Genomic DNA, 17,689 nt, shown 5'->3' with positions numbered 1-17,689 from the left:
TTGGCCTGTGAAAAAGGGTTTACACTGAAAATAAACTCTAAAGACTACAGACAGAGAGAGGCATGAGATTGATTTATTTCATTAAATAACAAGAAGAACTAAAGACACTGATGTGTTTTTATTTCAAATTAGATTTTCCATGTGTTTATAATATAAAGCTTTGCTTGTTCCACATTCAGAGTTTAAGAAACTAAAGTTTGTTTAAAAATGTAAAAAGTTTCTGATTAAATATGTGGAGAGAAAACATGATGAGTTTAGTTGAATGTTTCAATAAATATCCAGTCTGACCTGAACATGTGTGTTCTCATTGTGATCTATTGTCCTGTCCTATGTCTTATCATGTGTTTGTGTTACCTGTCTAGGGACTGTGGATGAAAATGAGCATTGTTGCTAGAATCCATCATATTTACATCTATGACTGTCTGAGTAGATGTTCATTAATGTGAACTGTCCCTATCACATAAATCAGTAAATAATACAACGCTCTGCTCTAGCTCCACCACCATTTGTTAAACCTGCTCCAGTGGATCTACTCTGTGATTAATGCACTTTGTACATGGTCCCTGGAAGAAATAAACTCAACTAAAAACTAAAGTAAAACTCTGCTGAATCAGTTGATCACTTGCTCTTTATTCCTTCTAGATCATCATGTTGGGTTCTGATAGTTGTCAGATGAAGGAAAGAGCTCAGCTCCAGCCACACTGTTCACACTGTTTGAAGGTTATTTTCATCACTGATTATTCTCTGATCTGGAAAAAAGTTCCAAAAGGTCTGATGACACACACACAGGTGGGCGGAGGGAGGGAGCAGCCAGGAAGCTGATTGCTCCTTTACTGTGACTTCAACAGATTCCTCAGTTTCTAGACGCTCAGTGTGAACATGTGATTTATCACTGAGTAAAGGATGTGTGTGGTTTCCTGGTTAACCCTGGAATTCCAACAGGAACCTCTCCACTCTCTCCTCTGCAGTCTTCTGCCTCCTGCTGGTGACCACAGCTCGTTGCACACTTCATGTCTTTTAAATGTTGCTGTTGAAAGGCTCATTTCAATCTGTCCTCAGTCATTTATTTACTGTGGCTTTTTCTTCCTTTTCTCTTTTTCAGACGTTCTTCAAAACATATCTGCTGATCAGTTCCTTCTGTCCTGGTTTCATCAACACATCAGAAGTCCCAGAAATGTTCAAAAGCTCATGTTAACTTGTGTCTTGTTGAAGGTTTCAGTCAGGACTGTCCTCTGCTGGACATTTGAATGAAGGTCATTAGTTCCCTCTTCCAAACGTGTTGACTGACTTTGAGGGTTTGACTTGAAGCAGGAGGAGGTCGCTGACATGAACTCTGCTTCACCAGCAGCTTTATCTTCTTTGAAATCATCATCAGATCCTTCACTGATCAATAATCAAAGATCAACAACCTGATCAAACTGACTCTACAGCCATCAGAGGAGACGTTACATCCTGGACCTGGACTCTGTCTGCAGAGGAGACACAAGACAGTTAGAGACAAAGACAGTTAGAGACAAAGACAGTTAGAGACAGAGACAGTTAGAGACAAAGACAGACAGAGAGAAAGACAGACAGACAGAGAGAAAGAAAGAAAGAAAGAAAGAAAGAAAGAAAGAAAACAAACCTTTCACTCTGAGCTCCACTCTTTTCCATCTCAGGATGTCTCCCTCCTTGTTGTCGACTATACAGATGTATCGTCCACTGTCTCTCTCTGTGGGGTATTTCAGGGTCAGACTGAGGTCTCCAGTTTTCAGCAGGTCTTCATTCATCTTCGTTCTGTTTCTGTAAATCTGGTTCTGGTCTTCAAGCTGGTCAGAGCCGTTCTGATACACATGGACCTTCCTGTTGTCTCTGTCCTTCCACTCCACTTTAGCGTCTTCAGGCAGCTCTGTGGTTCTGAAGGGCAGCTGGACAGACTCCACCCCCTCCTCCACCTCCACCTGACAGACTGAGAGAAAGAAAGAAAGGATGAAATGAATAAAGACAAAGAAAGAAAGAAAGAAAGAAAGACAAAGAAAGAGAGAGAAAAAAACCTTTCACATAGAGCTCCACTCTTTTCTCTCTCAGCATCCTTCCCTCCTTGTTGTAGACTCTACAGATGTACCGTCCACTGTCTCTCTCTGTGGGGTATTTCAGGGTCAGACTGAGGTCTCCAGTTTCCAGCAGGTCTTCATTCATCTTCGTTTTGTTTCTGTAAATCTGGTTCTGGTCTTCAAGCTGGTCAGAGCCGTTCTGATACACATGGACCTTTCTGTCTTTTCTGTCCTTCCACTCCACTTTAGCGTCTTCAGGCAGGTGAGCTGTGGTTTTGCAGGTCAGCTGGACAGACTCCACCCCTGAATCCACCTCCACCTGGGGGACTGAGAGGACAACAAATCCCATCATCAGCTGTAGAGACAGCAGCAGCAGCTCTGAGCACATTGAAGAGAAATATTTGGAGTGAAACATGTTTGACTGGTTCCAGTCTGAAATATGTCCCATTCTCCATTGAACAGAGACAGTGTTGTCTTTGGTGTCTGTCCAATCATGTGACATCAGTAACATGTTTACAACATTAATGTTCAGGAAGATAACCCCCCCCCACTTTACCACAGCTGGATCAGCAGCTGACTGATTACTGTAGGACTCATTAGAACATGGACATTATTTCTAAGGTCAGTCAGCTGATCAGTCTGTTAGAGAGTCATCAGTTCATCAGTTAACCTCTGACCTCTGACCTGTATCTACAGTACTGACCTCTGACCTCTGACCTGTATCTACAGTACTGACCTCTGACCTCTGACCTGTATCTACAGTACTGACCTCTGACCTGTATCTACAGTACTGACCTCTGACCTCTGACCTGTATCTACAGTACTGACCTCTGACCTGTATCTACAGTACTGACCTCTGACCTGTATCTACAGTATTGACCTCTGACCTGTGTCTACAGTACTGACCTCTGACCTCTGACCTGTATCTACAGTACTGACCTCTGACCTCTGACCTCTATCTACAGTACTGACCTCTGACCTGTATCTACAGTACTGACCTCTGACCTCTCACCTGTATCTACAGTACTGACCTCTGACCTCTGACCTGTATCTACAGCAGTGATCCCCAACCCCCGGGCCGCGGGCCGGTACCGGTCTGTGGGTCAGTTGGTACCGGGCCGCACAGAGATAATAAATAACTTCCATTATTTCCATTTGATTTATTATCTGAGTCGGAATGATGTTTTATTTTGAAAAATGACCGGATTCTCTCCATTACATCTGTCTATAACTCACTCTTGATGCATGTCAAGGCCTCTAGACCAGAGGTCTTCAACAGGGGGTCCGCGACCCCTAGGGGGTCCTCGGAGGTACTGCAGGGGGGTCGCGAAAGCTTTGGTGGATTAGACTTTTTTTTTTTTAAATTCCCCCTGCAATTTTTTCCACAAATTTAAATGTCTTTAAATACACATATACATAACTAGGGGGTCCCTGCTCCATGTCTCTATCAGTTTGGGGGTCCTTGGCCTGGAAAACGTTGAAGACCCCTGCTCTAGACCATAGATCACGTGATACGTCCCGCTAAATGAAACGTCTGTTTGAGACAACAACTCTGCCGGTGTTCTAGATTAAAGTCATGGCAGAATACCCCAAGATCGCCACAACAGCACTGAAAACGCTGTTGCAATTTCCGACATCTTATGTGTGTGAAGTAGGGTTTTCTGCAGTGACAGCAACCAAAACAAAATTACGAAGCAGACTGGTCATAAGTAACACACTTCAGGTTTCATTGTCTCCCATTACCCCAAGATGGGACCGTCTTGTTGCAGCAAAACAAGCTCAGGGCTCCCACTGATTCAGTGCTATTGTGAGTAGCTAGTATTTTCATGCACTTTTTGTTTTTGTGGTGTGTCTTATTTTGAAGGCATGTTTTAACGTTACCATAGTGACCAGAGAGCGTTGGGGCAGAGACGATGTTACCAGAGAATGTCTAATAAGGGGAGAAGTTCCACTCTCACTGAACTTCCGGCTTCTGAACTGGTTGCAGTTCCACTCTGGTTCCATATGAGGGCGCTCTCAGGACGAGTGCAGAATGAATGGAGGTCTATGGAGCAATACCCCTCAAAATCCACTTTTCGCAGGATATAATTTTTTGTGCAGTAATTTGAATATTGTATTTGAAAGGAGATGCAGAGAAATGACACACTGCTGGGTGTTAGATTTTTTAGATTCACTTATTTGCTTTAAAAAGTATTTTAAAATGTCAATGACGTCATACACATCGTACGACCAGATACTGCTTTACGGCAATCCTTCAGTCACTGCTTTGGTGCTTTCACGCGCTGCACTTTCTTTTCTCTCGAGGCATGGACAACACAGCTGACACGGGTAAATAATCGTGCTAGAAGAGTTTTTGTTTCGTTGTTTTAAAAGACCGGGCCGAAAAAAAATAAAACTTGGACGAAAAAGTCCGCCTTAACATTCTGGTCCCGCTTCGGATGCCACGATGCCGTCAAGTGGGATCTCTGGTCGTAATCAGTCCTTCACTGACCAATCAGCGTTCATTAGCACAATGCTAGCGTGTTATGGGCAACAACAACTCAACCTGTAAGAAAACGAAAGGACATAAGTTCTCGTTCATTCAACTTTTGACCTATAACCCATGTTGAACTTGCAAAACCTACAATCAAATCTGAGATTTCTCAACGACAATCGGGTGAAAGAGACACATTTAGCCGTTTAGCTCCATGGAGTCCCATTCATGTTGCACTCATGGCGATCGCCCCCAGTGGAAATCTGATGGAACTGCAACCAAAATTCGTTACAATGGGACTTAATAGAGAGTGGGAAGGCTCTCCGTAGACGGGCTCTGATGTTACTCATGTCATGTTCTGTGGCTGTTGTGACGTTATGACGACACTGCTAATAAAGTTGCACATGAATACAGAGTGGATTTACGTTTATTATTATTATTATTATTATTATTTTATAGAGAAAATAGAGAAACAGTTTTTATGCCGGTCTTATCATTTTATTTTGTTTTTATCTGCTACACCTTCCGGTCCGTGAAAATACTGTCTGAGATTAAACCGGTCCGTGGTGCAAAAAAGGTTGGGGGCCACTGGTCTACGGTAAGACACGACATGTCTCAGCAGAGGAGACTTACAGCCCGATAACACCTTCCTTAATAGGTGACACCACCTTACCATGTCTTGATAGCTCTTTAATCAAGAACTCATCACTGATAAAAGGTGGGACGTTTGACAAAGTAATTTTTGTCGCTGGTTGTGTCAGCGGTGTCACCGGCTCAAACATGCCATTCACCGTGATACCTGTCTCCACCAACCTGTTCACCTGCTCCACCTTCTCCAGGAACAGGACCACTGCACTGTTCATCCGGGCAGCAGATCTCACAGATCCGTGCCCGATGATCTCCCCCACAGCCAGAGCAACCTCCTCCACGCTGCACGGAGAGCCGGCACCAACTTTGATGCCGTGCTTCCGAGTCAGCACGGAGAAGACGCTGCTGGGTGCCATGCCAGCTCTTCAGAGCGTGACTGACAAACAAAAGGACTAACAAACACACACTAAACCCAAAACCAACCAAAACCACACTCAAACTAACACAAATATATTCATACACACACCACACCACGAAAAAGCTGAACAAAAGAAATAGAAACCGAGAAAAACACTCAATTTCTCCTCAAATTCGCTCCTCAGCTCACACTCCATTCAGGGAGAGAGAGAGAGAGAGAGAGAGAGAGAGAGAGAGAGAGAGAGAGAGAGAGAGAGAGAGAGAGAGAGAGAGAGAATGGATGAAAGGAATAAAGACAGAAAGAAAGACAAAGAAAGAAAGAGAAAGACAAACCTTTCACATTGAGCTTCACTTGTTTCTTCATCAGGATGTCTCCCTCCTTGTTGTAGACGGTGCAGGTGTAGGTGTTGGTGTCTCCATCTGTGGGGTATTTCAGGGTCAGACTGAGGTCTCCAGTTTTCAGCAGGTCTTCATTCATCTTCGTTCTGTTACTGTAAAACTGGCTCTGGTCTTTAAGCTGGTCAGAGCCGTTCTGATACACATGGACCTTCCTGTTGTATCTGTCCTTCCACTCCACTTTAGCGTCTCCATCCAGCTCTGTGGTTCTGAAGGGCAGCTGGACAGACTCCACCTCTGAATCCACCTCCACCTGGGGGACTGAGAGGACAACAAATCCCATCATCAGCTGTAGAGACAGCAGCAGCAGCAGCAGCAGCAGCAGGTTTTCATGACTTTATTGAATGATTGTAGAGAAAGCTGAAGGACAGAAGCAGATGAGAGCAGAAGGAACAGGACAGAGACCTAGAAAGGTGTTGCAGATGATCAGAGTCTTGATGGTTGGTTGTTTGTGAGAGAGAGAAAGATTTGATTTGACAGAAATACTTCATTTCCATGAACACATGAGTCATCTTCCATAGAGATCATCATAGTAATAAATAAGACACACACAGATTGATCCAGTAAAAGTTCATCTTCCACAGTGTAAATAACGTTCTTATAACACCACTGTTGTTCAAACGTGTCCAAGTCTGCCATCATCTTCTAAAATCTGAACTCCAGCCAAAGTCTGGACCTGACATTACAAAGCCACACTGAAGTGTCCTCCTGGCCCACCCTGTCCTCCATTTAGTTCTTCCTGCTCACGTATATGGCTCATTCAGCCTCTCCTGACAGGAAGTTCAGTAGCTGCCACTTATGTGCTTTGTCTTTTTGTAGCCTGCACCAAAGATGAAGCTGCTCTCAGAGAACTTTTCACCAACAACAGTGAGTCTTGTCCACTCAGTGAAAAGATGGAAGACAGTCTCATTCAGCTTCTTGGTAACAGCAGGGTTAAGAACAGAGATAAAAGCCTTTGAAGCTAAATCATGGGGCCTTGATGAGGCCTCTGTCCCTTCCAGAGAGCCTCTGCCTCCAGAGCCCCAGGACCCTCTGAGCCACCCAGCAGAGAGCCCACGGCCCGGGCATCAGTCAAGTCTGGACCTGCTGCATCCACCAGCTGCTTCAGACACAAGGTCTTAGTTTGGTGCAGCGCCCCCATCAGGCCAGGCGTGGCAGCGCTGCACACATCCAGCCTCGCCCTGTGGATCAGTGGCTCCTTCAACAACCAGTGCAGAGAGTTAGACTTTTCACTTTCTTTAAGGCTAAAAAGAGCCCAGGATCTAAAACACCTGATAAAACGGAGGTAAAACCCTTACATTTAGAAAGTTAGAATCAGTTAAAACAGAGCAGCATCCAGTCCCAGGTTATTCACACGTCTGAGAATACAACTAGCCACTTCTCTCCACACCAGGTCTGACGGACCTGTCAGGAACCTCTGGATGAACTGGAACCTGAATGTGGCTGTTCTACTGGCCAGGTGGACGAGGCCCTGTCCCCCCTCCTTCTACTGGCCAGGTGGACGAGGCCCTGCCCCCCCTCCTTCTACTGGCCAGGTGGACAAGGCCCTGTCCCCCCTCCTTCTACTGGCCAGGTGGACAAGGCCCTGTCCCCCCTCCTTCTACTGGCCAGGTGGACGAGGCCCTGTCCCCCCTCCTTCTAGTGGCCAGGTGGACGAGGCCCTGTCCCCCCTCCTTCTAGTGGCCAGGTGGACGAGGCCCTGTCCCCCCTCCTTCTACTGGCCAGGTGGACGAGGCCCTGTCCCCCCTCCTTCTACTGGCCAGGTGGCCGAGGCCCTGTCCCCCCTCCTCCCTGGATAACAACAGTACACTCTGTGGTACCCAGTGTAGACCGTCCCAGAAGAAACTGATCATTGTTGTTTGAATCTGGGCTAGTAAACCTGAGGGGGGTCCATACATGTCAGGCCATGCCAGAGCTGAGAGGCTACTCTACCTTTGTAAGACATCTGAGGAAGCATCCATTTCCATTTAGCCAGTCTACCTTCTACACTCTAAGAAGTGAAACATGGATGTTGTTTGCATTACATCATTTTTGTAAGGTGAAACTATTGAATAATTCCACTTTTGAAAAATAAATCAAGAGAGTTTCATTGCATTAATGTAATACAAAAAGGTTTTGGGATTACAAAATTGTGCTGAATTGAATCTACGTAATCAAGTTATTTAAAACGCACTGCAGGCGTTAAAATGAATGAAGACCGTCCAAACGCGGTTTCCGTACTTTCTTGCACATGCGCAGTGTGGCTGAGGACGCCGTCGAAGACACGCCCATAGACATATATACATAGTGATGGCCAGTCGAGGCTTTGTTGAAGCCTGGATCCTTGATTTCCTGTGGACTCACTCATTGTTTCTAGCTCCACTATATCAGTCTCCAGGTCTTTTACAGATCTGGTGATGTCTCTTGTGACATTGAGTGTGTGCTGCTGACACAGAAGTAACTAAGAACATCTTTAAACCTCTTATCAAAAGTTAAAACTGAGTTAAAATGCCAGTATGCACTCTTAGGTGAAATGTTTCTAATATAAAACATGACATAAAAGCAGGGAATGATCTGTAAACCCAACTGGCATGATTCTACACATTTTAAAAATATTAAAATGTTGCTTCAAGCAATAAAACCGGTCAAGTCTAGCTAAGGAGACCCTATCTTCTCTAGAATGGGACCATGTGTCCTCCTGGAGTCATCCACCAGGCCATGAGAGTGAAGCAGCTGCCTCAGAGCATGCTGGGAGGCTGGATGAGGCTCTGCATGGTTACGCTCTAAAAACTCATTTTCAGTTCAAATCCCCTCCCAAGAATAAAAAAATCCTCCGAGCCACAGTCACTCAGTTTGTCACTAACTTGCTTCAGTAACATCCTCCTCTCTGCACCGTTGGTTGGAGCATAGATATTAATAAAATGGTCAAAAAGAGCCTCAGCTGAAAGACACCTCCCCTCTAGGACATGCTGGACCTCCAGAGAAGCTGGAGTGAAGTTCCTGGAGAACAGGAGACCCACTCCTCCACTGATTGCTGTGTGGTGACTAGAAACCACCTCCCCATCACATCCTCTGTTCCAGTCTACCTCATTGTTTGCATCACTGTGTGTTTCTTGTAGAAAAAGAACATCCATGTGTTTGATTCTAGCTGATTCATATATAACAGCTCTCTTCTTAGCATCTCTGGCCCCATTTACATTCAGACTCCCCACTCTAAAAGAAGCCGTACAGACTGAGGAATAAAAGAACAAACAATAACTGAGGTCAAATGCAACAAAGAGCCTTTTCCATCATCACTGCTGAAGTGTTGTCTCTTAACTTTAAGCACTAGTTTCCTCAGCCTGAAGACTTCCTGATCAGTTAAAGCTGATTCTTCTCTGTTCCTCATGTGGAACCTGGCTGAGGTGTAAAAACCTTCCAGATCAGGAAAATAATCCTCCACTTTAATTCCTTTCATGTTCTTTGTTTCCTGGAGGAAGGACTTGACCATTGTGGCTGTGTAAGCCTTTCTTTCCCGACTGGTTGCCGCCAGAAGGCCAGACGGATCCGGCCCCCCTCGGCTAGGACAGACCCTGACAGTATGTCCTTCTTCACCACAACCAAAACATTTCATTACAGAAGAACTGGTAAAGAGAACATAATCAAATTCATCAACCTTAACGTGAAATCTGAGGTTAAGCTCCTCATCCTGGTTGTTCAGGATCATGTAGAGCTGTCTCCTGTGGGACACCACATGCTTCAACAATGGAGACTTACAGCCAGAGAGGATCTTTTTAAGAGGAGACACAACTTTTCCATGTCTAGATAACTCTCTGCTTAGGAACTCATCAGTGATAAAGGGGGGGACATTAGACAGAATGACCTTTGTTGTGGGCAGCGTCAACGGTTGCACCGACACAAACAGATCATTGACGGTGATACATTCATCAAAAAAGACAGAAAAAGTCTGAAATCACTCAGAGTCTCTGCTCACCACACTCACTACCAGCATGCACTGAGAGAGAGAGAGAGAGGGAGAGAGAAAGAATGAAAATAATAAAGACCGAATGAAAGAAAAGACAAAGAAAGAAAGAGGGAGAAAAAAAAAAAACCTTTCACATTGAACTTCACTTGTTTCTTCATCAGGATGTCTCCCTCCTTGTTGTAGACGGTGCAGGTGTTGGTGTCTCTCTCTGTGGGGTATTTCAGGGTCAGACTGAGGTCTCCAGTTTTCAGCAGGTCTTCATTCATCTTCGTTCTGTTTCTGTAAATCTGGTTCTGGTCTTCAAGCTGGTCAGAGCCGTTCTGATACACATGGACCTTCCTGTAACTGTCCATCCACACCACTTTAGCGTCTTCAGGCAGGTGAGCTGTGGTTTTCCAGGTCAGCTGGACAGACTCCACCCCTGAATCCACCTCCACCTGGGGGACTGAGAGGACAACAAATCCCATCATCAGCTGTAGAGACAGCAGCAGCAGCTCTGAGCACATTGAAGAGAAATATTTGGAGTGAAACATGTTTGACTGGTTCCAGTCTGAAATATGTCCCATTCTCCATTGAACAGAGACAAGTTAAGAAGTGTAAACTACTGATGTATTAAATGTTAAATGTTCAACTATCTATTTATGAAGTGAATGAATGATTTCAGAACATTTCCCTGTGTCTTAATCAGGTTCATTCCTTTTCATTCTTATTTCCCAGCACCAGCAGCAGATTGTCTTTCTTGTCTTCTGGCTCATGTATGGTCGAGGGCCTTCTTACCCAAGAACAAACAGGAGCTCTCTAATTATTCATTAATGACACAAAAGTTCTTCAGTTGTGTGTAGCATCAGTTTAGGATCGAATCTGTGCTGATGAATGATTCATGCAAACAATGATCTTCAGTTCTCATCCTGAACTTGACAAAAACATCATTTATCAGAAGAGGAATCCCACCAAGCTGCTGTCATTGGCACATTTGATTAAAGAGTTGATGGTGAGTGGGAGTCCAGACACATATCAGGGTCCTTTTACCCTGCCCTCCAGGTGTGCTGTCTGATCAGGTGGGATCCATCTTTCCCAGTCTTTCAGGCTTGCACTTGCATCATGGATCAGCCTCCTCACTCCTTCCAGCTGCAGTTCATAGCCATCCCTATTGATAGCAGTGATGGGGCATGCATGAGCTCTTTCACAGGCTACTGCTGCTTCTTGGATTGCAGAGCTTACCTCCTCGTCACCATACCTTTGCCAGAGGTTAGATTGGACCGCAGGGTAAAAGACCTGAGAGCATTTGGTAGCAACCTTGAAGCCAGAAGGGCAGAATTCCTCACTGCACAAAGAGTCACAGAAGAGGAAAGGAGAGAACCTCAACCTGTGGCAGTTCAACAACCAGTGATGAGATTAAAGCCAACCAGTCTACCTAAATTCGCTGGGTTCAAGAGGAACTTCTACAGATGGAGAAGAGACTGGGAAAGCCTGCAAAGACAGGGAGAGCCAACCGGCTCGGTGAAAGTGAAGAAGTTGCAACTCCTTGACAGTGTGGACGAGAGAATATGCAGAGACCTACGCCTATCAACATACAACAGTGCTGAAGACATATTTCGAGTGCTTCAAAATAGGTATGGAAATAAGCCAGCGATCACCTTGGAAATAATTGAGGACCTGGAGAGGATCCCCCCTGTAAAGTCACACCAGCCAAGGAAGGTGATTGACCTAATTCAGGCTGTGGAAAAGGCCTTGAATGACCTCATCGAGCACTGGTGCCATCAAAAATCCCCTGGTGATCAGATCCATAGAGAGCAAACTGCCAGACAATGTGAAAAGAGATTGGCTCACATTCATGGTCAATCCAAGAAACAGAATCACACCGGACAACCACTTCGACAGCCGTCTCACATTCTTAAAGACTCAGGAGGATATTCTAGAGAGACTAGACCAACTAAGTGTAAGTGAAAAATCTGAAAAGAAGCCTACTTACCTGGAGAAGAAGTATGCTTCCACAAAGTCCACAAGGAAAGCAGAATGCGTTGTCTGTGGTGACGAAAGACACAGTGAGAAGATCTTCTTTTGCAAGAAGTTCAAAGAACTAAAGCCTAGTGAGAAGCTAATTGCTGTTGAAAAGCTGGGAGCATGTAGAAGATGCCTCATGTGTCATGCAGAGGGGGAGGAATGCGTGGACACATACCTGTGCAGGAACAGAGACTGCAAGAGAGGAAAATCCTCAGACCATCATTTCTTTCTTTGCTTGAAGGGAGGATTCAAAGACAAAGAAGTGGGAAAACCCAGCACCAGAAGGCAAGCATTCACAGAAGAGCAAGAGAAATTAATATCTGAACTCACCCCAGTCATGGCAGAAAAATTCAGGAAGGCTTTCACCAACATGGCTGGAAAAACACACTGCACTGAAAAGAACCTACCTGGAGTGATGAACTCAAATACATGTGAGTTACCAGTTATTCTTATGCTTCTGGAAGTAACCGCCAATGCAGGACAGAAAATTGGAACCCTCATTGACTTGGCGTCGGATACCAATTACATCACTCACAGAGCAGCCAGAGGACTGAAGCTACGGAGTGAAAAGATCACGCTTGTTGTCCATGGAGTCGGAGGCATGGCTATAAAGGTAAAGACCAACAGATATTTACTCAAAGTGAGAGTCAAGACACCTGAAGGGACAGAGAAAGCCCATGAGCTCATCTGCTACGGCTTGGATGAGATTGCAAGAGTGCACAGAATAATCAAACCACAACAGCTCAAGAAGTTTTTCCCTGACACCAACCTGGAAGACCTTCAGAGACCAAAGCATGTTGAGCTTCTCATCAGCCACCGTGAAGGAAGACTTGCTCCACAAAGAGTAAAGGTAGTGGGAGACCTCGTTCTTTGGGACGGCCCATTAGGGAAGACTGTTGGCGGAGCACATCCAGACCTGTGTGAAGAAGTGGATATGGCACTGCACAATTCTGAGACTCACTTTGCACGATCGATGAGAACCACAGCAGTGAAGTATCAAGAAATTGCTGAAGAGCAAGAGTTCAAAGCTGAAACCAAGCGCACAGTTGCTGGCAGAGAGTTCTTAGACTGGTGGAAATGGGACAGCATTGGAGCAGCCTGCGAACCCATGTGTGGTGGATGCCGGTGCGGAAACTGTCAACCAGGAGGCAAAGACATGACTTTGAGTGAGGAAAGAGAGCTGGAAATTATCAGACAAGGCCTCACCTATGTGAAAGCGGATGTTCACAGTCAGGAGCCTCACTGGGACACAAAGTATCCCTGGATTGAAGACCCAAGTTCCCTGCTCAACAACAGTAATGCAGTGGAAGCCACCTTTCTAAGGACAGAGAGACAGCTCAAGGGAGAACCAGAGTGGCGTGCGGCATACACAACTCAAGTCCATGAGATGGTGGAGAGGGGAGCAGCCAAGAAACTCACCAAGGAGACCATCGCCAACTGGAAAGGACAGTCAGCCACTTGGTGGCACCAAACCCTCACTCCATTACAACACCTGTGCGACTGGTATGGAACAGCAGTCAGAAATTTAAAGGGCTCAGCATGAATGACCTCCTTCTGAAAGGGCCTGATGTCCTTAATCCCATCCGAGCTGTGCTGCTAAGGTTCAGAAGAGGAGTCCATGCTGCTCTTGGTGACATCAAAAAGATGTATAATTCTGTGTAGCTTGAAGACCTGGAGATGCACCTCCACAGATTTCTCTGGAGAGACAGCGAGGATGAAGAAATTGAGGAATATGCCATCACCAGAGTCAACATTGGCGATCGACCAGCAGGGTGTATCGCACAACTGGCCATGAGAGAGACAGCAAAGCTGCCCATTTTCACTCACCTGGAGGAGGAGCGTAGGATCCTTGAAGAGGATTCCTATGTAGATGACATCCTAACATCCCACAATGACCTGGAAAAACTAGACAAAACCACCAAAACAGTTGAAGAAATCCTAAAGGCAGGTGGATTCTTCCTCAAGCCGTGGGTCCGGTCAGGCCAAAGTGGGAGGCAGGAGTATGCAGCAGAACATCCAGCATCTTCAGATCGAGTCTTCATTCTTCCCAACCAGATGAGAGATGGAGACAACAAAGCCCTTGGAGTGGGCTACATGGTTGAATCAGACAAACTGTACCTCATGACCTCGATTAACTTCTCTAAGAGGAAAAAGAAGATGAGAGTCAGCCAAAATCTCCTTGAAGAAGAGGTGAGGGAAAAAACTCCAAACCCGCTAACTAGAAGACAACTGCTTAGCCAAGTAGCTAGCTTATATGACCCAATAGGCCTCGCAACACCTGCCAAACAAAAGGGTGCCATCCTGGTCAGAAAAGCTTTTCAAGAAACTGGAGGAAAATCTCTGGCACGGGACACATGGGACAGATCTCTGTCTGAAAGACTGAGAGAAGAAGCCATCCACCTGTTTGAGGAATACACACGTCTCAGCCAAGTAACCTTCCACAGAAGCCTCACACCAGTCAAAAGGATTGGAGGTCCCTGGGGAATAACATTCTCTGATGGGAGTGACCAGAGCTACGGAGCTGTTGCATACTTCAGGTGGGAGACTGAACAGGGCATCCTGGTCCGGCTTGTTGAGTCCAAAGCAAAGCTCACACCACTGGACCAAAAGGGAGAACCAGTAAAGGCTGAAGTCTGTGGTGCTGTCTTTGCTGCAAGACTAAGAAAATACATTGAAAAGCACAGTCGGATGCAAGTTGAACGTTGGTTCCATCTGCTGGACAGTCAAACCGTGCTAGGAGCAATCCAAAGAGACAGCTATGGGTTCCAAACATTTTTTGCAAACAGGGTTGGAGAGATCCAGAAATCCACATCTGTTGAAGACTGGAGATGGATTTCAGGTGAGCAAAACATTGCTGACCTCATAACGAGAGGAGCAACTCCAGAAGAACTCAAAGAGAACTCTGTGTGGCAAAATGGACCAGAGTTTCTGAAACGACCCGTTGGCGAATGGCCCATAAAGTCAGCCAAAGACATTGCTGCACATGCTAAAGAAGGCATAAACAAGCTCCAAAGGAAAGGTTTCACAGCAGCACTAACCCGAGCGCAGGTGAAAATGCTTCCAACCACTGCTCCAGGCAAAGCTGACCAAAGCAAGGACCTGCAAAGCAGTCCAAATGGAGAAGAACGCCAAATCCGAGTCCAGAGACCACCTGCTGGTTCTGCAGTGAAAAAAATCATTGACATCAGCAAGTTCAGCAGTTTAACCAAGCTGACCAGAGTTATTGCATGGGTGTGGAGAGCTGCCACGAAGTGGAGAAAAGTGCTGGTCAAGACCTCAGCCAAAGGAGGAGGGAATTCCTTCAGGCCAAAAGATCAAATCCAGAGCCAAAGAAACTGCACTCACTGTAAGTGAGTGTAAAGATGCGCTCAGGGATATCTTCCTTGCGGCTCAAGAGGAGATAACCTTTCCAGGCACCACACTCAACGGACTTGCTGTGTACAGAGATGAGAACACCGGTCTTTTACTCTGTGGAGGAAGGTTCCAAATCTTCAATGAAGAAAAAACTGCAGTACCAATCTTACCTTGCACATCCTGGATATCTAATCTTCTAGCCAAGGAAGCTCACAATGCAAACCATGAGGAAATTGCAGGTACACTCCTCCGGATGAGAAGGAAAGCCTGGGTAGTAAGAGGCCGGAAACTGGCTCAAAAGGTTGTTAATGACTGCATAACATGCAGAAAAGCCAAGGCCAGGAGATGCCAGCAGATCATGAGTGACCTTCCACCTGAGAGAATAACACCAGCCAATCCATTCGAGTACACAACAGTGGACTTATTTGGACCTTACGAAGTGAAGGATGAAGTGAAGAAGAAGGTAAAGCTCAAAGTGTGGGGAATCGTCTTCTGCTGCATGGCATCCAGAGCTATACACACAGACCTCGTGAGTGATCAGTCAGCTGAAGGCTTCCTGTTGGCCTACCAACGATTCACAGCGCTGAGAGGACATCCGAGGAAACTATGGTCCGATCCTGGAAAGAATTTTGTTGGAGCCAGACCTGCCCTCAAAGAGCTCTACATGTTTCTGGTCCAACTGGAAAGGTCAAACCTTGAAAATGAAGCCTCCAAACATGGCACAGAATGGAGCTGGAAAATCCATCCAGCAGACTCACCTCACAGGAATGGAGCCGCTGAAGCAGCTGTCCGCACTGTGAAACGAGCTTTGCACAATCTGGGAGGTAATGGAGTCTTCACATGGAGTGAGTTTCAAACCTTCCTTTACATGGCTTCCAACCTCGCCAATGAAAGACCTATTGATGCCAGGACTCAGAGTCGGGAGGACTGTGTGGAATACATCAGCCCAAATTCACTTCTGCTTGGAAGAGCTGGACCCAGTGGAGATCCAGGTATCTTTGACTTTGAAGGTTACTCTTACAAAAGACTGAGAGCCATCCAAACAGAAGTTGACCGGTTTTGGAGGAAATGGAGCCAGTTAGCGGGACCAAACCTGTTTGTCAGGACCAAGTGGCACACAGCACACAGGAATGTGGCTATTGGAGATGTCGTCTGGCTAGCTGACCAGAACACCCTGAGAGGTCAGTTCAGACTTGGCAGAGTTGTTGATGGGGCATGCATGAGCTCTTTCACAGGCTACTGCTGCTTCTTGGATTGCAGAGCTTACCTCCTCGTCACCATACCTTTGCCAGAGGTTAGATTGGACCGCTTTCCGGACTTCATCCAGTCTCGCGACACACTCCTCCATTGTCTTCTCAAGCTCATCCTCCTGCTCCTTGCCAAGCTTGACTTCTTTGTCCTCATCAGTTCCAGCTTCATTATCCGCCAGTAGGCCAGCCCTGTACTCCTCATTTGCATCACTGACATGCCTTGCCAGGGAACTGAGCTTGCTGAACTCCTCTTGTAGCTCATGCTTGATCATGCTCTTTGCAGCTCTGCCCAGGTAGTTTGCTTGCTTGGTGAAGGCAGTTTTAGCTAAGGTCCTCTCTTGCTTCAGTTGCTTGACTGTCTTCCCGGGAGTCTCCTTCGCCATGTTGAAGAATTTCCAGTTATTTCTTCTTTCCTTTGCGTCAACAGCTTGACTTCAGGCCTTTGATCCTCGTCTTCCTGCCACGCGTGGTTATCAACTGTCAAGTTCTGTGTGTTTTTTGTGACCACAACTCTGCCCAAACTTGAAAAACTGCTTGATCAATCTTCAAGAGATGCAAAGGACAACTCAATTCTTCTTATTTTCCATTTATTTTCTTAACGATAGGTTTGGTCGATGTTTTCAGTTGAATAAATGATGGATTTGAAGATAATAAAACAGAATAGAATAGGTTGATAACCTTCAAGAAACAGAAAAAAAACATTCATTTAGTTTCAAATAAATAACAGTAAATGTTATCTTTCAAAGTTATCCTTAAACAAACTTTACACTACTCTTAAACAAAAGTAATTTAAGTTAACTTAGGGTCTCAAACAGTTACATAAGGTCGTCATCACTTAATTAAATTCACTTAATTAAATTCACCAATATTCATAGCATAGCAAAGAGCATAGCATAACAAACTGTAATGTCCTTAATAATAATAATTCACTCCAAAAGCATGACTTCATTACACCAATCAATCAACTAAAGTTGTTCATTCCATACCAGTTGCGTCTTCTGGATTGATCAGGAGTTGTGGTCTTTTCTTCAGGTAAGTGAGGAGTTTAACAACAATCAAATGTGGTCTTGACTTCCAAGAGCTAGTGAGGAGGTTAGCAGCATCATTTCATTCCATGCTTTTCCAGTGGGTGCGCAGGCAAATATGGTCCCTATAAGACTTCCTGTTGAGCACCTGTTGAGTTCCTGTGTGTGGTTGCCCTCTACAGGTTTGGAGTGCAGATTCCCCTCTG

The 17,689-nt window shown here is 45.5% G+C and overlaps 1 protein-coding gene across 1 annotated transcript in view; it reads right to left on the bottom strand.

Moving 5' to 3' along the window:
• Positions 1-1,413: 1,413 nt before the first annotated feature.
• The window catches only part of LOC311488160 (butyrophilin-like protein 2), a gene marked incomplete at both ends in the record, with an annotated part of 33,393 nt that continues 17,117 nt past the window's right edge, over positions 1,414-17,689 (bottom strand). The window contains 3 exons of the mRNA XM_084544686.1: positions 1,414-1,469; positions 1,625-1,948; positions 2,034-2,360. Coding sequence (XP_084400812.1) covers positions 1,414-1,469; positions 1,625-1,948; positions 2,034-2,360 — 707 coding nt within the window. The remainder of the gene's footprint in view (positions 1,470-1,624; positions 1,949-2,033; positions 2,361-17,689) is intronic.

This window comes from Chelon labrosus (genome assembly GCF_963514085.1).
Source record: "Chelon labrosus genome assembly, chromosome: 1".
Classification (NCBI taxonomy): domain Eukaryota; kingdom Metazoa; phylum Chordata; class Actinopteri; order Mugiliformes; family Mugilidae; genus Chelon; species Chelon labrosus.
Note: the sequence above shows the minus strand (reverse complement) of the source record. Positions and strands in the feature narration are given on the sequence as shown.